Source organism: Brachycentrus maculatus, unplaced genomic scaffold, assembly GCF_059751285.1.
Source record: "Brachycentrus maculatus isolate JH-2025_06_01 unplaced genomic scaffold, ASM5975128v1 h1tg000190l, whole genome shotgun sequence".
NCBI lineage: Eukaryota > Metazoa > Arthropoda > Insecta > Trichoptera > Brachycentridae > Brachycentrus > Brachycentrus maculatus.
Window position 1 is genome coordinate 795265 of NW_028280941.1, and position 27011 is coordinate 822275.

Sequence of the window (27011 nt, forward strand, 5' to 3'; positions counted from 1 at the left end):
GCAGAAAAGGGTTTGAATAAATGATGTGTTCACACATTAGGGTTGGCACCAGGTTTCCATTATGTTCTGCCAGTTAAGCTTTAACTGATAGGATTTATTTGCTATAACTAATTTTAGTACACCAATAATTCTGTTCCCAGCATTCACTGTCCTTTTTATATCTTTATCAATCTTTCCATCCCTAGAAAAAATACTTCCCAAATATACGAAATTATCTACCTGTTCTATAATTTACCCATTTACTATTATTTTATTTCTAGATCAATACAGTAAGTACGTACAACATCATCAATATTCAACGTCCGTTGCTCTAAAAGAGCCCTTGAAATGTTGACATCTAAACAGCAACCTTCCGGTAATTTGAGTCAAAATATTTCTACATCACAAGGATAATTTCCTTTGTGACATCTTTAAGAAAATCACTTTTTGATCGATAACAAAATTTAAATATAAATCTAAGTACTAGTAATAAAATTGACTGTTAATTTTAATAGGTTTCATCGCAATATATAATATAAAAATCTTGACTTAATAAATGTAATATCGCTCACTCCTTTCAACAACGTCATATATAAAAAAAACTTGATTTTTCAGGACACCGTTTTTAATGTTTAAGAATATCATGAAATGTATTAAAAATAAATATCAAGCCACTTATTGATTTTTTTACTGTGCAACACATCTTTTTAGGTAAAACCCAAAGGTTTTTCTCCATTTGAAAAATATATACAAAATTTTAAAAAAAATTATTAAAAAACAACACTTTCTGCCCTGTAGCGGGTTAATATTAAGTTAAAAAACTGCCGCTTTTGCTGGAATATAGTACATTTTCTGGGCATTTAGAAAACATGCATAACTGAAAATTGACGACTTTTGATATATGATGTTGTTGAAAGATATATGAACTGGTAAATTGAACTAACCAGCAATTCAACAACAGGTATTCGATATGTTTCTATATTAAGTTTTAAATATGGCAAATATTTTTGTTTGCTAATTCGAATTAATTATTACGCTGCTTTCTCGCAGGGGTAAGCAGAGAGAATAAAACAATACACCAATTCGTCTTTGTAAATAATCAATCATCGTCTCTTTCACATTTATTCATCTTCTCATACACACTCGCCGATTACTCCGACTCCAGACCTGAGAACTTAAAAGTATTTAAAATACTTGATCATGCCATGTTTTCCTCCTAAATTTGTTTTAATTTTTACTTTCTTCGCTCATTCCATTCACATACCCTAACCAACACACTTTACCCAACACACATTTCTTAGTTTCATGATAACGCTTATCGCAGCCTTGCGTTCTTTCCTTATATTATGTACATTTATTATTTAGATCTCGATTTATGATACATGTTCTATTCGAACATCTATTATACATCGTTTTGCCGCACATTCGTCTGAGAGATCGTATTTCAACTGAATTCAGTCTGCTTCTTTTGCCAACCCCATGGTTTACTGGGTACATCAACACATGTTGTTTTTAACGCCAATAATATGTATATTATAAACAACAGAAAAATTATGTGGATATTTGAAATCGGGCCAAGTATTAGTTGAATGGTAGCCTAACGAATCAATCACTTTAGTACGGAAGCAGATGCAAACTTGATCTAACTCAATTACGAGTAAATAATTTAAACTTAGCTAATCTGACCAAATTTTAAGCAATATGATGGATACCTTGAAAGCGTAGTTCGAAACTTTGTACATCGGTACTAAAAGTGGTGTGCAACACCCCGTTTAGCGCTAATCCAATTAACATTGATTTGATATCCCTTCGAGAAATTCAAAGCAACATTTTTTTAAAACAATTTTATACAACTTTTATACATTCGCGGCTAAAATTGATAAATCTTAGTGATAGAAGGGTAATTACTGATTTGTTCCTGTTATATAAAATTCTTTACAATTTTTTGGATAGCCCTGATCTCCTAAATCAAATAAAGCTTAGCGTGCGTCGAAGAGGTACTAGGCAAAAATCTATATTCGCAGTATTTGTACATAATGAAAACTATGCCATGTTCTCTCCGATTCCGCGGCTTGACATGTTAGGCAATGTTTTTGAAAGTATAGATTTATTTAATATGTTGTTATCCACCTTGAAGTCTGTACTTTCTCAGCATTTCTTCTCCATGTTATAATGGGTAAATTTTAATATTGTGTTTCACTCTCTCACGCTGCTCGCTGATAGTGTGTGAAGGAGACGTGTATTTACCAGGGCCTATAATTTGTTTTTTTATTTTATTTTAAGTTTAAGCCTTTTTGTTTCTCTATTAGTGTATTCATTAGTATATTTTTATGTTAGATACTGTTTATATGTATTATTTATGTTTAAGGCATTAGCCGTTCAATAAATAAATAAATATAATAATTAAAATGAAACTTTGTTTTAAAATCACTATAAATATTCAATTATAACTTAATTATAATGTCTACCGGTTTCGAAGCTAACCGCTTCTTTATCAAGACTGATTAATACTAGTATTTTGATAAAGACACGGTGAGCCTTACATTATATTTAAGTTATAATTAGTTAGGACATTATAATTAAGTTACAATAAAATATTTACAGTGATTTTAAAACAAAGTTACATTTTAATTATAAAACGGCAAAGCAGAAAGTTAGTGTTTCAAATATAAATTATATAAATATATATGAGTGCGACTATCTTCGCAATTTCTCAAGCCCTTGATATTTTCCACGGCCAGTCACTCAAATAGCGATGGATTCTCCATTTCAGCGGCCTGAAAAATGTTCCCACATTAATCTTGCGAACTGGGAATTTCGGCACGTCCCATCAGCCATTACGGCCCACTGACTACGCGAATATATTTTCCTCATCATTTCACCTCGAGATATCGAAGTGTGTGGGAGGGAAATCTGTCAATTTTGCGGCGGCTTGATTTTGAAAAGAGGAATATTTCACCGCATTCTGATATGTTTAAAATATTTTTTGACATCTCAGCAAAGTTGAAGAAGAATATGTAATTTTGCATATTTACAGGACTCACGACATGTCATAGGCTAGTTAAATGATCACTTTACACACGTGTAACATTCACTATTTTACCCATGATTGACAACCACACTACTATGTTTTTTAGAACTCTTACAAATGTATATCATTAATCTCATAACGCTCTACATATGAGTTCACAAGAGCCATCATGTAAGATTATTTTATTACAATTTATTATTTTATGTAACCCGGTTTATTTAAAATATTGGGAACTGCCTAAAAACCTGATTTAAAATTTATATGCAGCTATTTCTTTCATTTAATTGGATAAATAAGCACGAGAAAACTTATTGAGAACACATAATCGTAATTTGTAATTATGTGTATGTTGAAATATAAATACAAGATTGGCAGCAAAATTAGAATGTATAAAACTTGTGTGTGGACCCATTAAGCGGACACCGCAGTAACAAAAAACGAGCTAAGAGTATCAGAGATGAAGAATCTAAGGAGCATATCTGGCGAGAGATAGAATAAGGAACACCAAGATAAGAGAAATATGCAAGACCCAATACGTCGTTAGGTGGGGAAGACAACGAAGACGACAATGGTATGCGCATTTGAGGAGAATGGAACCATCTAGACTCAGGACTCCCCCACATCGCACTGCACGGACAACACCAAGGTATACTTATAGCTATGAGTATTTCAATGTTTTAGAATAAGTACATAAACCCTGATGATGACAAAACCGGTTGGAAAAAGTGTACTAATAAAAGTGGTTAAAACGAAGTTGTTTTATAATTAAACTTTGTTTTGTAACTTTGTTTTAAAATCACTGTTAATATTTTATTATAACTTAATTATAATGTCTACCGGTTTCGAAGCTAACCGCTTCTTTATCAAGACTGATTAATACTATAATATCATTAATCAGTCTTGATAACGAAGCGGTTAGCTTCGAAACCGGTAAACATTATATTGAAGTGATAATAAAATATTTATAGTGATATGAAACAACCTACATTTTAATTTTAAAATGGAAAATCACTAAGTTAGTGCTTCAAATATAAAAAAAAGTTGTTTTATTTTATAAAGTTTATAAAATGTGCCACAAAGTATCTGCGAAAAATATTCAAGAAATTTATACAATGATTACAATAGATACCCCGAGAGAGATATCTTCTTCAGTTCTTATTTCCCCCTAACGATTGATTAACGGATTAACACAGTCGCAACATATATTTAATGAGCGTCCTTTGGTTGCCAGTACCAGGAGGCCAGGAGGCAGGGAGAGTCGTTAGGCGAGATTTATTGCGCGGGAGTAGGTGGAATTAGGAGCAGAACGACAAATGGTCAGTGGTTCGAATTTATTCTTTGATTTTATTTTTATCGCAAAGGAACGTTCGTGCTTTTATGCAGTATGAATAAAGAATGGTACGCGAGGATACAAAGGGTGGAAGGCGAAAACAAACAAAAGAAATAATATGGATATTTAATCGTTTGATCCCAACGTAGAAAATGTAGGATTTTTACGACTGGAATCTAGTTACTAATTTATACGCTTTAGAAAGGGAAATTTGTTCAGATTGGCGTTGACGCTATACCTCGAAATCTATAGTAAATACTTTACCAAAACTACATATTTTATTTTTATTTATTTAACTTTTTTTTATATTGGGGCCAGTATAGAGATAGTCGTGATATTTAAATACCTGGGAAGTGTCCTTGTTGAAAACGTCGACCCAGAAACTGAAGTATAGAGGCCGCTTGTACAGTTTTTAATAAGATGAGAGATAATATCAATATAAATTGGATCTGGCGGATTTTGAAAGTTGGTGACACATGTAATATATTATATTATATGTGTCGCCTACTTTCAAAATCCGCCAGATCCAACTTTATAAGATTTTAAAATGAATACTCTATCGGAATTCCAATTGTGGGTTTCATTGTTTAAAAATGATATACTTGAAAACCCTACTAAAAAATACTTAAAAACAGCGTTGTATTTCAAATTCCGATATATTCATGAAACTTGCCTTCTGACCCATATCGGCCAATCAGAGAGCGGGGATAGGTCAAAAATCAAGATGACGTCATTATCGGTTTGTGTCTCGTGTTTTTTTTTAGTACTGAAAAATTTTCCAAAAAAATGGAAAATTCTCCATTTTATAAAATTAACCTAATGATAGACAAATCTTTGAAACATAAATGTTAGGGGAGAATTTGGCATTTTTTGTAAAATCGACTAATATGGATCTGGATTTTGAAAGTAGGCGAGACATATAATTACTCATCGGGAATATTATATAAGTACATGAATTATCTATGAATTATATTTCAAATAAATAAATTAAAAAAAATACTAACGTGTAAATAAATACTAACTAGTTGCATACGACTATAAGCTTCCGTAATTTCATGTTAGCTTTTCAATATCCATCCACCGTAGGCTGAAGCCTCAGGGCAGCTTTCCGCCCTCCCAGTTTAAGTGAAGGGTTGGGAGAGTTATTACTAATTGAGGGAGGGGGTGTCATGTTTGGAGAGAATGATCGATGCGTCGCATCGGGTAGTATATATTTTTCGATTGAATTGAATATTTTTTTTCTAAAAAGGGAAAACATGCGGCTGAAAATCTGGTTTCTAATTTTTTCACGTTAAATTTTAACACAAAAAATATATTTTTTAAAACACGTAAAATTAAAGTGAAAGCCCTTAAAGTATTTACAATTCCCTGCCACGAGCGCGTTAACGCATTCTCCTTGGAGCTTGTCGCAAGTTAATATCAAATCCAATTGGAATAGATATATTTTTAAATTAGAATATAAAGAGACATTTATAAGGAGGATCAAAAAATATTAAAATATTACAATTTGCCGATAATATCAAAGTTACAGTCATCTTTCTAAAAGCTTTCACAGACAGTCAATATGTGTATCTGATACAAGGTAACCGACTACAGTTTTTTAAAATGACATTATATTTTTTGTAATATTAACATTTATTTTAATCCTTTTCTAATCAAAGTAAACATAAATAAATAAATAAATAAACACAGTTATATTCTTTATAAAATTAAACAAGTTGGTTTTAACCACTTTTTTATTATTAGCACACTTTAATCAATCGGTTTCGATAAAAACCTTGTCACTATCAGGGTTTATTAAATTCTAAAACATTAAAATACTCATAGTTAATTACATTCCCTTACCAAAAACTTCCACACACTCCGTACACCATATGAAAATATGATTTAAAAACTCCTAAATGAGGAAAAAATAATTTCCCAACAAGCTTCAAAAGATGTAAAAATGAAAAATTGTACGGAGGTATAGAGATGAGCGAATTCGGAAACCCTCGTCAAAAAACGTTGGTATAACATAAAAGAAATGTTTTAAGTAAAGAAACCACAAAAATGTGTTTTTTTTTATTTCCTTTTACATACAAACTAGAATGTTGACTTTGATAAATATGGCTATCCAGGATTGACAGATGAATTAAATGTAAGGTACAAATTTATTTTGAATGCCACATTTTTATTCATGTTATTTTTAAAGAAAATCGTCAAGGGACTTGAAATTTTTGGTATTTTTTTTCTTCTAACCCTTAACTGCATGAACGAGTGCATGGGGCACTGCGACGCATTGACGTTGTGTTATATTGATCGTTAAGGCCCAGTATTTTTTCAGATTGGCGAAATCGAAAGTGAATACTTTACCAAAAATACCTACAAAATTTATATATTTTTTTAATATTGGGTGAGCCGTGAAATTTAAGGAGATCATAGAAATCATTCGCCCGGCGACCACCGGAGAAGTCACATGTCTGTTTACGCCCGATTATTTTAAAGAATAAATTGGATTTTTTTAAATTTTTAAATATAGGTAGGTATATGGATTTTCAAAAAAATATATTTTTTAACTCCTTACCTTTCAATAACTCTTTTTCTAAACTACATAAATATTTCGAAGGAAAATTTATTATTCCAATGCAAAAACGGTGTTTTAAGAAAAAAATCAGAGAGGGGGGATAGGTCAAAAATTAGGATGACGTCATTATTGGTTTGTGTCTCGTGTTTTTTTTAAATACAAAAAAAATTAACAATTTTCTATATCATAATATTTTATCTAAAGATACACAAATCGCTCACTCCTTTCAAGAACGTCATAAATCAAAAATCGTCAATTTTCAGTTGTGCATGTTTTCGGAATGCACAGAAAATGTACTATATCCCAGCAAAAGCGGCATATTTTTAACTTAATATTTACCTGCTACAGGGCAGAAAGTGTTGTTTTTGCATTTTGGAGAAAAGGTATCGTTTAATTATTTTTTAAAATATACTAAATATTTTTCAAATGGAGAAAAAACGTTCAGGTTTTACCTAAAAAGATCTGTGGAACAGTAAAAAGTTCAATAAGTGGTTTGATATTGATTTTCAATACATTGTATAATATTTTTAAACTTTAAAAACATTCTCCTGAAAAATCAAGTTTTTTGATTTATGACGTTCTTGAAAGGAGTGAGCGAAATCTTTTAAACTAAATGTTACTTGGAGAATTTTGCATTTTTTGGAAAATCGACTTACATGAATCTGGCGGATTTTGAAAGTAGGCGACACATATAGAACTTGAAAATTTGAATGAGAAAAATCTGAGTAGTGAGGCTGTCACTCATAGGTAGAATTGGTGAATGTTACGCGTGTGTGAAGTGATCACTTAAACTAGCCTATGACGGTTATAAGCCCCGTAAATTCCCAAGACTTCCATATTCTTCTTTATCTATGTCGAGATGTCAAAAAATAATTGGTTTGTAAACACATCTTTTAATATTTTCAATATATCAATGTTTAAAAGCATTGTAAAATGGAAGACATTAAAGTAATACGTGCTTTTTATATATTTTTCCATTAAACCAGATTGAGCCAAAGCAACGCGTTACCGGTCCGTTTCCGGTTTCCGTCTAGTAAAGAATAAATGTCTCACGGATTCGATCGAAATTCTATTGTACGCTAAAAACTTGGCTATCATATGTATATTTCTACGTACGTGTATCTTCATATATAAGTTTATGCAACTGCGAGAAGTTAAGGAGGAATACAAGGAGAACAGGAGAATGAAGAAAGACAGGAGTAGAGGCAGAGAAATGGGGTTTCTAGATGTGAATAGAAGTAGATTGCATCACGAACTCATATGGTGAAACATGTCCCTGCAGTTTTTCATATACATTCCCACTTGTATGTTATATACCTGCATTGCTACGTGTTCCTCTACGACGACACTTGTGGCATTTAAATGTGGTGTGAAATGCTGTATTTTTTTTTTAAACATTCAATATTAAAAAAAAAAAAACAGTAGTCAATAAGTGGCTTGATATTTATTTTTAATACATTTCATTTTATTCTTAAACGTTAAAAACGGTCTCCTGAAAAATCAAGTTTTTTTATATATGACGTTGTTGAAAGGAGTGAGCGATATTACATTTATTAAGTCAAAATCATCTCAAAAGATGTAAATTGAAATTTACTTGGTAAATACTACTATTTCTTAAAATCTATTGTGACACGTGTTTCGATGCGTTCCGCATCATTTTCAAATATTGTATGTGAATCTTAGTCTAAATTTTAGAGTTGTGTCCTTGGGACGTTGAAGGATGAAGACGGGGTAAAAGCTGTTTCTTTTTTTTTATCAGAGGGAACAAGGACAATAAGAGGCTTTAGTCATTGTAATATTGTAAATAATGGGTTAATTATTATTCGATTTTACTTACATTTCTATTGTTTCAAAATGTTGAGGTTTATTCACTTTTCGAATTGATAATTATCAGAATTTCTATTTTGTTGTTACAGTATACTCTGTTCAATGATTCTCAAATACCATGAGCGGATTTGAGGCGGGTTTTCCACGAAAATGGTGCTACATAATTTATCCAAAATTATTACTATTATTATACCACATACAGATCTCAAATTTGAATATTATCCCTAGATACACCAACTTTCGGTTCGTTACGAAAAATGAATCCTTTCCGTGTGAATTATTTTTGTAGGTATATTGTACGTTTGTACTTTAATATGTAAATAAGAGTTTAAAAGTATAAAATTATGTAATAAAGGTAGGTATTGCGAGAATTTTTTTTTGACTCAAACCACCTAGGTGAGACATCGATCATGAAGCCTCGAATCGCATCCGAAACATAGAAATGAGACCATAAGTACCACAGCAGGGTGGATACAGTCGTTAATATATATAACCCAGTGGTCGAAATAATTAAAACCCGTTTGATGTTTTCTATTGTTCTATTCATGCGTATATACATATATTTTTTCATTTTGTTTTTATTATGCCATATAAATTAAATTAAATTTAGTAGTTCATGAACATCCCTGATTTTTTAATTATTCTTGGAAAGTTTTTTCAATAATTATGATTTTTATTTCTATTTCAATACATTTTCTAAATGGATTAAAGCAATTTTTTATTTGAAAAAATAAAATACCTTTTTTTTTATCCACTCTAACAAAATTATTTTATTTCTCCAAATAATATATTACAATGATCCACAAAGTTTGTGTTTTAAATATAAAAAAATATACATAAATGTAATTTCAACCCAGAATACATATTTTTGTATGTTTAATTGGTAAATAACAAAAGTCTATCAAATTCAATGAATTATTAAGAAAAACGAGATTCAAAAAAGTGTCAAAGTGTTGTAAAAAATATAAATAAATAGTCAAAATTACATTGGTTAAAATTACAATATAGCGTATTTTACCAAAGATATGGCTAGAATGTTATCCTACCATATGAATGTGTACCTCTTTTTCAAATTTCTATTTTATATTTATGCGCATTAATATCTGTCATTACCTTTGATATTTCGTTCAAACTTATGATCATTTTCCAATGATATTATGAACATATTTTGTCGTCATTAAAGAGAAGTAATATTACTATATTATGTGATATATTTCAATAACATTTGTGTTTTATTATTAACGAATTACATTTTGCATTTAAGCATTATCGATAAAATTAAGAAAGGTGTGTTGAGATGGTTTGGACATGTGGAGCGTATGAGTGAAGAAAGAACGGTTAAACAAATTTATGGGGCGAATGTAGTTGGAAAAAGAAGCAGAGGACGACCGAGGAAAACTTGGCACAATCAGGTATGTCAAATACTTGAAAGCGGCCGGGTCAGGAGTCGTAATAATCGTCGGGTATGTATGAGGAGATGCATGAATGTAGAAGAGGCAAAGAATGTTTGCAAAGATAGAGTGGTGTGGCGTTCGATTCTCTCTGCCTACCCCTGCGGGGAAGCGGCGTGATGGTTAGTTAGTTAATTACATTTTGTTTTTTTTGTGACACTGTGTACGTAGAATATTTTGGATAGAAAATCCTTTACATTTTACGGAACTGGAGTTTCAGTAATTTTCAGAATGATTGATAGCATGTTTAGTTAGAATAATTTTTCATTCTGAAAACATTATTATTCAACGAAGGTAAATGTCGTATAGTTGTGTACATTTAAATTTGGTGAGCAGTAAAGATAAAGTATTTTATTCACAACATTTTGAGTGTGTACAAATCTGGGTTTCTCCACAAAGAAGTTATTTTTTTTAGTTTTGAGTTATCAGGTTTTCAGGCCTTTTCCAGTATGTAAAACAGTGTGTTTTTTTTTTGCCTTTGAAATAACAAAACTGTTTTAAAATTTTAATTCATATTTTCATTTAAACTCGAACGAATCACAAAAAAATATATCGTGAAAACAGTATCTAATTCATAAATTTCTCAATTTTTGAGCTGGTATCAATGAATATTGTAGTTCTGTAATTACTTAGTAAAATTCAATGTATGTAAATGTTGTACTCACGATGATAAAGGTGGGCCTGTTGAATGGAGGAAACCACAGATATAGAGTCCATGTCTAGGCCTTCTCCAAGTGTTATTGTAGGAGTGCCGTCTGTGGTCGAGTCTGAGAGGTTCCCACCAATAGATGTAGCACCGCTTTCCCTATCACTGCTCCCAGTAACTGCAGAAACAAGAAATAAATATTTATAAAAATACATAGAATTATAGGTTATCATAAATCATCAAAAAACAAAAGCATTTTTTAAAAATTTAATAAATAGGTCTCAATACAATTTTTAGGTTCGATTAGAGGCATTCCAAACGTGGCTATATCGTAGGATGCTACAAATTCCATGGATCGATATGGTCAGCAACGAAAATGTGCTCCAAAGAGCAAGAGCATGGAGACAGTTGCTGACTGATATCAATTTTCCTTGGGTTTTTTTTTATATGTGCATAAGTAAAATGGACCGATATGATCAGAAACGTACTTGTGCTCCAAACAGCAAGAGCAGGAAGACAGTTGCTGACTGATATCAAGGTCCGGAAGGTGTCCTATCTGGGGCATGTGCTTAGAGAAGACAAGTACGATCTATTGCACCTAATCGTAATAGTTAAAATACTTAGAAGGTCGACGAGGTGTGGGCAGAAGATAGATCTTCTGGCTCCAGAGTATACGAGATTGGACGGGGATCATGACCGTCGATGCGCTGTTTCGAGCTGCTCAGGACGAGGACAATTACTCTCACGTCAACGTCAGCGGGACTTGACCTGACGCGCGCAGAATAGAAGAAGAAAGAGATCTCAAGTGTTAAACATGTACATGTTTAACCCTGATTATGACAAGGTTCTTGTCGAAACCGGTTGGAGAATAATGTACCAATAAAAAATTGGTAGAAAACAAAGTTCTTTTATTTTATAAAGTTTACAATATATCATTGACACACTCTCTATCATTCATTGTTTACTCTATGTTTTACCACTTGAAAACTCATGACTACCGGTCTCGCAATAACTATTCATTATCAGGTCAACTGTAATTAGTCAACTGTCTGCAGTTGACTAATCTATGAAATCAATAATAGATTTGTTAACTATAGACGAATCAAACTAACAGTACAGTGTGTAGAATAATCCTCATAAACAATCTTCGCCTTTTCCACCTTCATGCATCTCCTTATACATACCTACCGATTATTCCAACTTCTGATCTGACAACTTTCTAGTATTTAATAAACTTGATCATGCCTAATTTTTCTCGGTCTTTCTCTCATTACCAACCGCATTCACCTCATAAATATTGAAAAATCCGTCAATACAATGAGACACCCTCAAAATCACCAACCATCAATTTTATTGATATCATAAAATAAATTATGCAGTATTCCAAAAGGTCGTGTAAGTATAGGGTGAGTCTCAGATGGCCAGTAGGTGTTGTGCTATTATTAGGGGTGCCTGCCTATATTACTGCTTGCAGGTTGTTTGGGGCAAGTTTGAGTTACGAGCGTCTTGGGAGGGATGCTTTAGGGTGGCCACCGAGACTATATTCCCAGGAGGGAGGAAATGAAAAAATAAATGGACGTTTTCCAAAAATGTGAGCAGAGAGACGATCTTTCCTCGCGTTTTAATATCTCTTAGGGGGTGGATACAGAATTTTAATTTAGAAACATAATGTATCGTGTACTTTGTCGAAAATTGAGTGATATTACGCTAAGGCCAGTATATTAATTTTTACGGTATGTAATTTTGAAAAATAGCAGAATATCATCTTAAGATTACGGAGAAAAAAACAGGGTGTAAGATTTTTTTATGAAAACTGTTGACATTCGATGAAATTAAAAATAAACTTTTAGAAGATCTGAGAAAAATGTACGGAATTTCATCAGTTGTTTTGAAATACATCGAAACACGTGTCACAATAAATTTTTAGAAATAGTGGTATATACCAAAAAAACTTAAATTAAAAATGGATGAAATTCCTTTGATAGTTTTGGATTTATGAAAGTCTTTCAAGCAGTACTCATTTTGCCAATATTGAATGATAAATTTAAAATATCAATTAATGAAGTATTGTTAAAATCTGAACAAAGATGAAGAATAATATAGAAGTCTGAGTTTTTACAAGAGATTCATAAAATTCGTCATGAAGGACCGACTAAGAAGAAATCGTGAGTACAAAATAATGAATTGTTTTTTTTTGACATAAAGATAAAACGCTTATAGTAGACCATTTTTGGGTTTATAAAAGAAAAAACGACTAGTTTCGAGTACTGCACATGTTATAATCAACAAGTGAAAATACCAATTGACAAGCAATAAAAAATTAAGGGATTAAATTGTTCAAAATGTGCAGTTCCCTAAACTAGTCGTGTTTACATTAATAATCTTAAATATGGTTTTATACAAGTGATCTTCTTACACTAAACTGGTCTTATATAACTGATCATATATAGATTTGTCACACTAAGGGATTAAAATTCACTATTTTATACAATAAATTAAGTATGAAAAAAACTTTAATATTTCTGAATGCCAAAGTGAGTTATTTAAAAAAAATTAAAACAAAATATTTTAACTTTTACCAGAATATGAAAACATCTGTAAATTGTCGAAACTAGTCGTATATATAAATAAAACTCATTAAAGTGGTATATTCAACTGTTAAATTAAAAAAAAATTAACATGTCATTCCACTAAGTTAATGTCGAATCGATAAATAATATGTTCTTTTAATTTACCTTTCGCAGATGGTAATAAATTTTATAATAACGTCAAGATTTGACAGTAATTTGACGCTATTTTCTCGCCAAATTCCAAGAAAGACAAAGTCGCCGAGAGCGAGTGCTATTAGTCGAGAAAAGTTGTAATTTATTCTCACGGTCGGGCAATTCTCAAATTAAATTAAGCCATCTCGTTGCCCGTGAATTGTGTGAAATCTCGGATCAAATGGTAAGTTGCACCGAAACTTGCGGGGGTAGTAGCGAGGAAGGGATTGTATTACTTGGAGCACAGATGGCCCAATTTATATCTCTCATTTCCACTGCATTCGGATTCCGGCGGTAGCCCGCATACGAAATTTACTGTTATTGCACAATATTGTTAGGTCATAATGCCGAGAAACACGTTGGCTATATGTTGTAAAGAGTGTTACTTGTATTTGTTTGTCTACGACAGAAATCTTAAGTGGGAACATCAGTATCCAAATAAGTTTGAAGAAAATATTAAATTTCATACATTTTTTACTGCATTATGTTTAGTCAAGACAAACAGTGGACACAAAATTTAAGTATACCTTTTTATAAGAAATACCATGAAATAAATAAATAAATTATTGAATTTATAGCTTTTTGAGTGTGTCCAAATACTTGTTCACAAAATCTGGATTATCTCCAATTACAGGAGTTATTTTCAAATTATTTTTTAGCATCTCATCAAAGATGAAGAAGAATATGGAAGTCTGGGCATTTACGGGGCTGACGACCGTCATAGGCTGGTTTGAGTGATCACTTTACGCACGTGTAACATTCACCAATTCTACCCATTATTGACAATCACACTACTCAAATTCTTGGAAGTTCTATATATATGAACCAATTTAGAAACCTTGTTCTTGAATCACTAGAACTTCACTAGAGACATCTATTGGTGAGATGTAAAGAAGCTTTTTATTAAGCAGAAACTCTTATATTAGTATGTGAAGTCCGAATCCTGGATTATAATCACACACATGAGAAACGCCAGAAAATACCATTTTCATTTTTATTATTAAGCTTATAATTTGACCAGATAATTTATTTACAACATTTTGAGTGTGTCCAAATACTTGTTCACAAAATCTGGATTATCTCCAATTACAGGAGTTATTTTCATATTATTTTTTAGCATCTCATCAAAGATGAAGAAGAATATGGAAGTCTGGGCATTTGGTTTCTAAATTGGTTCATATATACTTCCAAGAATTTGAGTAGTGTGGTTGTCAATAATAGGTGGAATTGGCGAATGTTACACGTGTGTAAAGTGATCACTTAAACCCGCCTATGACGGTCGTCAGCCCCGTAAATGCCCAGACTTCCATATTCTTCTTCATCTTTGATGAGATGCTAAAAAATAATATGAATTTATAGCTTATGGGATTATTTACAGTTCACAAAGTAAGAAAATATTTTCCATCGCATTTATCAAAATCTCAACATTTAAATCTTTTAGAATGTGTTTTTTTTCCTCTTAATCATAAACATTAAATAGCAATTTTATTAATTGGTTCGGCAGTCACTGCAAGGTGACTGCCAAAAATGTTAAGAAAGCTATAAATTTTCATTAAAATTTTTAATAAGTTATTACCACCATTTTTTAAAATTCTTTGTAACTATCATATATTTGAAATAATGCAGAATGCATGGAAACACGTGTAAAAAATACTTTAATAATTAGTGGTATTTAACAGGTAAAATTTAAATTGAAAATTGAATATATCATTATCCTGTGGTCTCAAATAATTACTCAAAATCTTTTTACTATCTTCGTTACTAGATGTTTCGAAAGTCAGTCGAAATCTCTGCGACCCTAACGGAATTAAGCCAGATCATATAAACGCAGTGTTATCTTAATTATTAACACATGGAGGAAAGGTGATCAGCCCTCCGCTTTAGGTACCAGTCCAGGGTAATATTGAATAAATATTAGAGTGAAAAAAAATCACTTATATTTATTTGACCCTCCCTGGGAATTGTCCCGGGACCTCCAGTACGGTAGCCGAGCGTGCTGACCATTAAACTACGGAGGCGGACGAAAAGTCTAATTAATTAATTTAAAAACATACAAACAGTCTTGTATTACCTCTTACGCCGCTATCGGCGCTGCAGCTCCCCCTGTCTCCCGGCGCCAGGGTCAGGCCCTGCGGCCCCCCGCCCAGCCCGGGGGGCGCCGACCCGCCGGGGGTGAGCGCTCCGCCCCCCTGCCGCGGGAGGGACCCCAGCGACTCCTGGTCCGACACCCAGCCGCTGGCCTGCAACTGTCGTCGAGCCTGTTGAACAGATATTGATTCATTTGATGTTTTGTCAATCTAATGTTTTGTCAATCTTGTGTTTATAGATCTAATGTTTTGTCAATCTTATGTTTTTTCAATCTTAAGTTTTTTATCATATGTTTTGTCAATCTTATATTTTGTCAGTTAGTTATTTTCATGGTAAATTTTAAAGACAAAGTCTTGTACTTCAATTTAGAGCAACATATTATGTATGATAATTTAAAAGCTATTAATTTATAATAGGCAGAAGTATTAACCACTGTACGAATTTGTTAAAATACGACAGCTTTTTACGTCAGTAATAAAATTGATCAACTGTCAGCAAATAAAGTCGTAAGTGGTCAGAAACGGTTTATTTAGTGATAATGGTAGAAAAAACACTGAAATAAAAAAAAAATAAAAAAGGTCCGCAATAGCCTATTTACATTTGATCTCAAGGATAGTTGAACACGACAAATTGGTTATTTAAAATATAAAAGGTAGAAAAAAAATATTAAGATGAAAAAGCCTAAGGATGTTTTGGAACAAATGATTTATTATGTCGAAAAGAGCATTTTGAAAAAATAAATTACAGCATGCCTTTTATGTTTGCGATTATAATAAATTATTTTAAGAAAAGTATTGAATGTTAGTGTGTTAAAAATATAAAACCTAATTAAATAAAATAAAAAAAAACGATTGCTTTAAAATATAGACACAACGTTGCATTCAAATACGCACATAATTTTTCAAAAAACAATTTTTGGCCGCAAAAGCAGCGCCATCTGTTGAACGTAACAGCAATACTTGACGTTACTCTTGGCGGACAGCGTATTTCTAGTATTTTTTACACAGTGTTTTTAATGTTTTATATATATAATAATAATAATAATAATAAAACCCTTATCCGCACCCCAATGGTGCATAGGGCACTGCTTCATATGAACACAGTGTTATCTTGATCGTTTACACACGAAGGAAAGGTGATCAGCCCTCCGCTTCAGGTACCAGTCCAGGGTAATATTGAATAAATATTACAGTGAAAAAATCACTTTTATTTATTTGACTCCCCTGGGAATCGAACCCGGGACCTCCAGAACGGTAGCCGAGCGTGCTGACCATTACACTAAGGAGGCGGACAGATATACATACATATATACTAAATATTTTCGTTGCTCCACAAGCATAATAAAACAAAATATATTAGAAATGTGTGTTTTCTATTTTTTTCTTCATTTAACTAGACTGAGTCACACCAACGCGTGACTAGGCACAGCTAGTTTAAAAATAATGAGAAGAAAAATCGCTATGAAGGATTTCTGTGAACAATAATCGTTTTTATTTATAACTTACTATAAAAAGAATAAGCAAAAGTATGTATTTTTCTTTGTGTCAGTTCCACTATATACAATATACTAAGAATACATTGTAAAAATAGCATCATGGAACTGGGGGAAAGAGGTTAAGAAATTTTCTTCTAAAAAGGATTAACAGAGGATAGAAGATAATTGCGTGTGTGGTTCAATTCCACGGAAAGAGAAGGATTACTCGAGCTTTTCAATTATTTTATCCATCTTAGACTTGTTCAGATGTTTTATACGCCATTTTAAGCTCAAATTGATTCCTTTTTCTATTTATCTATGCCTTAATAAAATGATACTTTAAAAAAAAAACAATTATCTACTTAAAATTAATTGCTAAAAATGCGAAATATATCATTGAAGTGAAAATAATATGAATTTATTAGGCTTATAATTTGACCAGTTTTTTTTTATTATTTCACTTATTTACGAATACGTAAATATCACCGTTTTTTAAAATAAAATATGGTAACAATTATCTACATAAAATTAATTGATAAATATGAAAAATACATCATTGAAATGAAAGTAATATAAATTTATTAGGCTTATAATTTGACCAATTATTTTTATTATTTTACTTATATACGAATACGTAAATATCACCGTTTCTTAAAATAAAACGTAGTAACAATTATCTACTTAAACTTAATTGATAAATATGCAAAATACATCATTGAAGTGAAAAAAATATAAATTTATTAGGCTTAAAATTTGACCAGTTATTTTTATTAAATTTCACTTGGTATTCCTAAATATTACCATTTCTTAAAATAAAATGTAGTTCCACCAAGAAGAAACAGTACCAAATTGAAATATTTGTATCAGATGTAAAAATTAGCTTGTGTTGAAACTTATAAATTTTAATGAGATAAAAGTATCAACGGGTAACTACATGGTCACATTGACATGCGAAGGGAAAAAAACTTTTTAAAGATCTTGACGTCCATCAGAAACTTTTAACGAATATTTAGCGTAAAATTATTCTTTGACATGGAATTTGAAATAACACGACCTCTCAAAAACGTAAATATAACTTGGCACTGGTAAACACGTAAGTTTTTAATTAAATTTTCTTCGTCGAAAAATTACAAGAAAGGGAACTTCTGTATTAAATCCCGTTTACTTTTAAAGGCGCTAAAACATAATTCAGGAGTAAACAAACTCAACCGAGGCATTCCTGATTTCGGTCGACATTTTTTGAAAATTCAGGATAATGTTTGTCTTCAAATTTGGTTTATAAAAAAACACCAAAATGATGTTTTCCACCCTTATAAATATATATGGTTTTTAACCATGTAAATTTAATTTGAAAAACATGTTTTTCGTTAAATTTAGATACAATAATTTTTTTATTTATATTTGAAGCACTAGTGATTTTCAATTTTATAATAAAAATGTAACTTTGTTATAAAATTACTATAAATATTTTATTATAACTTGAGATTCTTTGCCTAACCGTCAAAATATTTTAAATTTTGTTAAGTATATAGTGTTTAAGTATTAATCAGTCTTGATAAAGAAGCGGTTAGCTTCAAAACCGGTAGATATTATAATTGGGTTATAATAAAATATTTATAGTGATTTTAAAACAAAGTTACATTTTAATTATAAATTGAAAATTAACAATTTCATTATTAAATAATGTAAATATTGTTTGTCTTAAATTTTGGTTAAGAAAAAAACACCAAAATACACATTCCTACCCTTACAAATATGTAGGTATATATGTTTTTATCCATATAAAATTCATTTAAAAAATGTACGTTTTTTGGCAGTAAAACATTTTATACTCGTGTGAATTATTTATATTTTTTTATTAAAAGTTGTAAAAATGCATTAATGTGTGCATTTTCTTTCCTTTTTATTTGACCAAACAAAGCCACAAAAATGCGTTGTCTTGTATAGCTAGTCGTTAAATTGTAAAAAAAATACTTGTTTTTTACTACTTGATTATTATATTTTAACGACTAGTTTCGTAAGCTATAGATGCTTTCATCTACGGGTTTGAATATAAACGGGGTTCAATATAAAAGGTTTGTATATGGAGTTTTCATTCGAACCCGTAGATGGATTCATCTGTAGCTTTTAAAACTAGTCATTAAAATATAATACTCAAGTGGTAAAAAACAAATGTTTTATTTATAATGTAGTCATGTCTTACCACAAAGTGAATTCCGAAACAATAAATTACACAACTAGTTGTTAATAAAAATATTTTTCATCCCCAAGCTAAAAAAAATTGAAATCGTGCATAACCCGTGTATATGACATTATTATATTAAATATTTTGAACGGGTATTAATATGTACTTTCTCTTTCCTTTCTTTTCCTTTGATCAGACAAAGCCACAAAGATCCATGATCTAGTACAACAAGTTGTTAATAAAAATATGTTTCATCCCCAAAGCTTTTGAAATCCTGAATAAACCGTGTGTATTACATAATAATTATCTTAAATATTATAATCATGTATTGTGAACATTTTTTTGTTTACTTTAACCACACAGAGCCACAAAAATACACAGTCTAGTACAACAAATTGTTAATAAAAATTAATTTCATCCCCATAAGTTTCAGAGCTTTTGGAATCCTGAATAAATTTTAAAGTTGAAAATTGGTAGGGACAAATTGTCCATTAGTCTTTTGAACATTTCAGGGAGGTTTTCGCGAATCCTTCGGCATTTGGGTAACAAGGGTCTGGATTAAAAATGAACTAATCTTTTATTCAGGCCTGTTGGGGGAGGGTTCCCGATTCCTTGACCAGCGCCCTGGAGCAAGAAGCATTTGAATCCCGACAATTTCATAGAAATATTTTCCCAATACTACGTCATTATTACGGTCAGTTTATTGGCCTTTCTCTGGGAATTTTCTTTGAAAATGGGAAGAAAACCGTCATGTTCCCTTTCTTTATTACGGAACAAACCTCGCTTTTATCGGGTGAAATATCAAAAGGGTATTTTTATGAATGTTTTTAAGGCGATCCTTGCATGAAAATTTGCCTTACGCAAAAAATTCTAGTTGTGATATAAGAGCGAAATTGGCGATAAAAGTAGATATGGTAAATTAAATAAACAAAGTTTGCTTTAATAAAAAGTTATGTTTTTGTATAAAATTTTACATTTTACTCAATAACCAACTAACCATCACGCTGCTTTTGCAGGGGTAGGCAGAGTGAATCGAACGCCACACCAATCTGTATTTGAAAACAAACGGCTCTTTCGTATTTTCCTTGGGAAAAACACTGTTTAAAAAATATGCATTTGTTTCAAATACGATGTCTGAATCATATTCAGACACCGTTTGTGAAGCAAAGACTGAATTTTGCTGTAAAACTGCATTACAAGTATTACAAAAAAATGCATCAATACGATGTAGTGCCCTATGCACAATTGGGTGCGATAAGGATTAGAAGAAGTTTATGTGATGGACTTGATGTTTTAACGGACACCCCCTCCCCACAATAAGTCCGTTATATCGAGGTTTTACTATATATCCATAATAACATATAAAAAACCGTCATTACTCTTTTCTCCACCCTGTAAATTGTATGTTTTTTTTAAATAAAACACTTTTTTCAGTCTCTGAAAATTCGATCAGATACTGTCCGAAGGGAGACAATATAACATTCCCTGGTTGTAAATACGTCGTCAAATCATAAAATTTTAACCGCCGTAACTTCTACGATATCACATAAATTTTCGCACAATGCAACAAAAAAAAACCTTGTAATATTTTTGGGTAGGTACATATTTTTACGATTGAAGTGTGTCGTTTATATAATCTTAATACGAATATCAGATTTGACAACAATAATAATTCGAAGGGTTTGCAAAAATACTTCAATTTCATACTATTTCTGTGAGCCTAAGCGGCTTATATTAGAAATAGGTATCAAATTGTGGTAAAGGGTTCAAATCGAGAAACTCTGATAATTTTATTAATTAAAAAAAAACTTAATTTCCTTTTTAAAAAGGATTACCGAAACAAACAATATCGTCCCGACGAATGTCCGAAGATAATAAATATAATTTTGTTTGCGTTCTGTATTGTTTGTTTTATCTACATAAGTAAATACATATTAATATTTAAAAAAAAAAGTTTTTTGATTTATTTTACAACTATTTTTATATTATGTGTCCGGCTCCTTGGTGTAATGGTAAGCGTGATTAACTACCGTGATTGAGGTCTTGGGTTCGAATCCCAAGGGGGAGAGGTGAATTTAAGAGTCATCGAAACTAACCACGGGATCACAACCAGACACAATTTTTTTTATGTATGATTAAAAAATATAACTATACGTTTATTACAGGATTCGCCTGTTTACTAACTATACTTCTTTAGGGTGTACAATTCAGTACACGACCGACTGTGCGAGAAGCTGCACGTTTGTTTTTTAGAATATACATTGGAATAAGGTTTATTAAGAATACATATTTCGAAAAATTTCAACTCCTCAAAAATCATTTTTCAACTCCTTTCAATAACTTTTTTTTTGCAAAACCATATCGTAGTCGTACAGGAGAAATTGACCAACTACCAAAACATAAAATGTTCAGGAGGGCCATTTAAGTCACTATTGCTTGGCACGAAAATAAACACCAATGCAGTTAGTCATTTTTAACTAGTCAATATATTATACTTCCAAGTTTAAAATCCTTTGGGATTTTTTCAGGGCAATATTAAGCTAGTAAGATATCAAATAGTCAATGATCACGTTTTTGTAAAACAATGCACCTGATCACTTTCTCCTGTATGACTACGATATATTTATTTTAAAGAAAGATTTATTTTTGTTTCAACGGAAAACTGTGTTTTAAGCAAAAAAATTAAGGTGTTTGAAAATGGTGCAGAATGCATCGAAACACGTGTCACAATAGATTTCTTAAAATAGTGGTTTTTACGAATTAAAACTTAATTAAACACTCAAAAAATTAATTAAATGAAAATTATTTTTAAATAAAATCTTTTCATTTAAAAACCATATATTTCATTTGAAGAAAGACTTATTGTTCAACGGAAAACAATGTTTTAATCCAAAAATTCAAGGTGTTTGAAAATGGTACAGAATGCATCGAAACACGTGTCACAACAGATTTTTTAAAATAGTGGTAGTTTTAAATTAAGTAAAACATGATTAAAAACTAATTCAAAATTTAAAACGATTGTTTTTAAATAAAATATTTAATAAATTAAAAACTCCTTTATCTACATCTGCCATAATCATAATTGTCTTTAAATGATTCATAGTCTAATACATTTATTGTCAACAATTCCATTTTACAACTAAAAGCTTTAACACTTTCCCTTCAAAAGGAAATAAATTCAAAAGCCGTAGGATCCGGAAAATAAAGCACAAACGTGTCGCTCTAACGAGTATAATCAGAAAACAGACATCAAAAGTTTCCGCGAATAACGTGTTTTTAATTGCGGTTGACCAGACACTTTTTCGCGTTTTGTGTCACAGAAATAATTTTCAATTATTTATTTGTAACGCGAAAAAAATGAAAATTTAAACGACTTTATGACATATACCTTAGAAAGATAATAAAAAAAGACAAGTTTTTTATGCAGCGTGGACATTAATACATTTTAAAATTAAAACATTGATGTGTTTTATACAGCGTAGCCATTGATATACATATTTACGATTACAATTTTACATTAATGTATTTTGTACATTGTGGCCATTGATATATTTACGATTACCGTTTTACATTAATGTATTTTGTACAGTGTGGCCATTGATATATTTACGATTACAATTTTACTTTACTGTATTTTTACGATTACAATTTCACATTGAAAATTAAAATATTTTATACATCGTGGCCATTGATACATTTATGATTGCTATTTTACATTGATACATTGATTTTTTTATACATCGTGGCCATTGATACATTTATGAATTCATTTTAGCATTAAAACATTGATGGTTTTTTTACAACGTGGCCATTGATATATTTATGATTTCATTTTTACATTAAAACATTGATGTATTTTTATAAAACGTGGCCATTGATACATTTCTGATTGCATCATTTTTACATTGGTACATTGATGTATTTTATAAAGCGTAGGTATCGACAATTTATTCTGAAAATAAAGCGGAAATACTGTAATGATAACGCGTGAAATTTGACGTACACTTTTTTAAAAGGAGATTTTTGGGCAGACGTATATTCCATTTTGATGATTATGCAGAACGTATTATGCATTCACGTTATATGGCACATTAGAGAGTTTTATCTATAAGGGAAACCATCCCTCTTTTGTGGGCGTATTACGAGTGCGGTCGCAGGTAGATTATCCACCCTTTCTGAAAGGTAATGCTTATTCACTCACTTTGGTAAGGGATGAAATACGAAAAAAGTGTACTTCAGGAACCCCGAACGGATATGTAGATATGTATATATATATATATATATATATATATATATATATATATATATATATATATATTTATATATATATATATAAATATATATATATATATATATATATATATATATATATATATATATATATATATATATATATATATATATATATATATATATTTATGTATATATATATATATATATATATATATATATATATATATATATATATATATATATATATATATATATATATATATATATATATATATATATATATATAATATATATATATATATATATATATATATATATATATATATATATATATATATATATATATATATATATATATATATATATATATATATATATATATATATATATATATATATATATATATATATATATATATATATATATATATATATATATATATATATATATGTAAATACATATGTATGCATATTTTTTCTAAACTACATGATTGAACATAAATTTGGAAACTCTATAAGGAACGACAGAAATATTTTTTTGTTTTCTAAAAATAGTGTAATTTATAAAATAAATTTATTGATTTAAATAATGTGATGATTGAAATAAAAGGTCTAAATGAGGGCTTTCTTAAATCAATCGTAGATGCTGCCGCGAACTCACACACGAAGTAATGTAAGATCTATAAAAACATAACATCACCAGTCTGATAATGATGGTAACGACGAAACTCAGTCATGGTCAAATAAAATATGTGTGAAGAACACTATAAATTTTGGTTGTTATTTTATTATGTTAAATACAGTTCCACCAAGAAACATCAGTACAAAACTGAAATAACTTTTGGACCCCTTTTTGGAATGTAAACACAACTAGTTTCGAGAACTTCAGATTTTCTCATAAATATGTAAGGTTAAATAATAAAATTTTCACATAATTTGTCTTGGACTTGATCTTTGATCTTTCCTTTTCCCCCTTTTGCTCCCTCCCGCCCCTCTTCCAGGCATATATATTTAATGACATATGCAAAATTTTGTAACTGGAATGTTACAAATACCTGTTTTTAGCTACTCATTATTGTAAACGTATTTATGTAACTGTTCTGTATAATTTCCAAATAAAATAAAATTATACTTCAAGACCTACTACGTTCTCTGAACGTTCTTTCAGAACTGATGTACCAACGTTTATTCTGGTACCGTGTAAAGTAACTACATTTCTATATTTACGTACTATACAGAAAGCTAGGTCGCGCCATATGGCGGGCCGTGGAAGAAATGAGCGCGGAACGTCAAGGAACCCTTTTCATAAACGGAAGGGGATGGTTTGAAGGACCCTTAAGGCTTCGACGGGAGGGTGTTATTAAATTCGAGACAATATTTAATATCAGTTCAAGTCCGGGATTTAAGTTTTAATGAGCCCTTGGCGCTCTCGTAATTTAATGAAAAGTATTTACGACAAATTAAAAATGATGTAAATTTAATTAAGAAAGTGACTTACTAATTTTTTTTTTGACATTTAAACATAAATGAAAAAGAATATGGAAGTCTGGGTGTTTACGGGGCTTACGACCGTCATAGGCTGGTTTAAGTGATCATTTTACACACGAGTAACATTCACCAATTCTACCCGTTATTGACAACCACACTACTCAAATTCTTGGAAGTTCTATATATATATGAACCAATTTAGAAACATTATTCTTGAATCACTAGAACTTCACTAGAGACATCTATTGGTGAGATGAAATCTCTGTAATTGGAGATAATCCAGATTTTGTGAAAAAGTATTTGGACACACTCAAAATGTAAATCTTCTTATTTTTTGGCATCTTAACATAGATGAAAAAGAATATAGAAGTCTAAGCATTTATATTTATTTCTTTCAATACTTCATTCATCTCTTAAAATTATTCATAAAACTTGAATGAATAACTGAAATCAATGAAAGAAAAATGTGCATACAATATCCTGAATATGAGCATAAAATTACACCTTTTCACGAGTATATTTTACAGTTCCCATATATTTCAGTAATCTGGTACGATCAGGTTTTATATGGCGCTTATTTTATTGTGTTTTAATTAAAATGTTAAAATACACAATATTGTTTTTAAAAATCTTCATAAAACAATGGATAAGGTATCAACCATAATTACATTTGTAGACAGAATTTGTGTATGTACATGTATATGTTGATGGTTCGATACGTGTGTACCACAAAATATACTCGGATTGTCCACTTATAGATCTGTGGTTATTGTTGTGGACTTCAAGTCAGAGATTCTGGGTTCGAACTCTCTCAACCACATGAGAATTGTAGGAAAAAATATTAAATTTATACATTAATTTGTATACAAAATAAAAACACAAATATTGTCTCACAAGAAAAAAAACATGTACAAATAATTGTTGGTGTGTTTGAAAATGCTTAAAATCAACCAATAAACGTATTTACAGAATATTCGAAGGCATTTATACACATACTTGTTCTTATGCTAGCAGCTTTTATGATTTATTTAAGACTGTTTTATTTTCCTAACGCAAACCAAAATATTCAATAGAATGAATAGATTTTTCTTAGAAATAAATTGCGAATACGTCGTTATAAGTATTTAAAATCTAGAATAAAATATGTCACAAATGTCTTCCACAAGAATACACAATATGGAACGTCCCGTCTCGTCCCACAGTCAGACCCAACGTATGTGTATTGTAAACATTTCACATGTGTACTGCATACACATAAATTCTTTTATGGAAACAGATTTATGAAATATTTCAAGGGGAGCGGAAAACCTTACGGGGCTGTTAGGGTCGGAAAATAACAAAGGAAAAATATAATACAAACAACGTTTTGATGGAAATTTCCTGCTTTACTTATCGTATTAAAACTTAACTATTACGAGACCCAGTCTGACATTATCGGGGATATATCTCAGCGTATTTATAACAGGTATAAAGTTTATTTATTCTTTTATTTTTTATTTATATTGTATAAAATCTGAAATCAATGTTTACATACAGATATGACCAATGGAAAACTGTTACTTTTTTGGTTACCTACGCATTTTGAAAAGAATTTGTTACTTTTTCTCTGTTAATATTTCTTTCCAGCTTAAGGGTACATGTTTAATACTTTCAAATATTCAAAGTCAATACGCGACTAGCTGCGCGAGAAGCTACAGGTATTTTACGTGTATTTTTTTTCAATACGAAAACGGCGTTTTGATAAAAAATGCAAAAATACCTGAGTTTGGAGAAAATTAAGTTGCGGGCTTTTCATGTCGAATTGGGTGTTTATAAATCTTTATTAAAATTAAACCTTAAATAAATAAATCTTCATTCACAAATTCTTGTCTCATCTACATTCACGTATCTCCTCATACATACCCACATACCCGCCGATTATTCCGACTCCTGACTTGACCACATTCAAGTATTTT

The 27011-nt window shown here is 30.6% G+C and overlaps 1 protein-coding gene across 4 annotated transcripts in view; it reads right to left on the reverse strand.

Moving 5' to 3' along the window:
- The window catches only part of Liprin-gamma (liprin protein kazrin), a 320428-nt gene that overhangs the window by 72504 nt on the left and 220913 nt on the right, over positions 1-27011 (reverse strand). For all 4 annotated transcript variants that reach the window (XM_088262843.1, XM_088262844.1, XM_088262842.1 and 1 more), the window contains 2 exons: positions 15661-15847; positions 10847-11005 (listed from right to left, as the gene is read on the reverse strand). In XM_088262843.1, coding sequence (XP_088118969.1) covers positions 10847-11005; positions 15661-15847 — 346 coding nt within the window. The remainder of the gene's footprint in view (positions 1-10846; positions 11006-15660; positions 15848-27011) is intronic.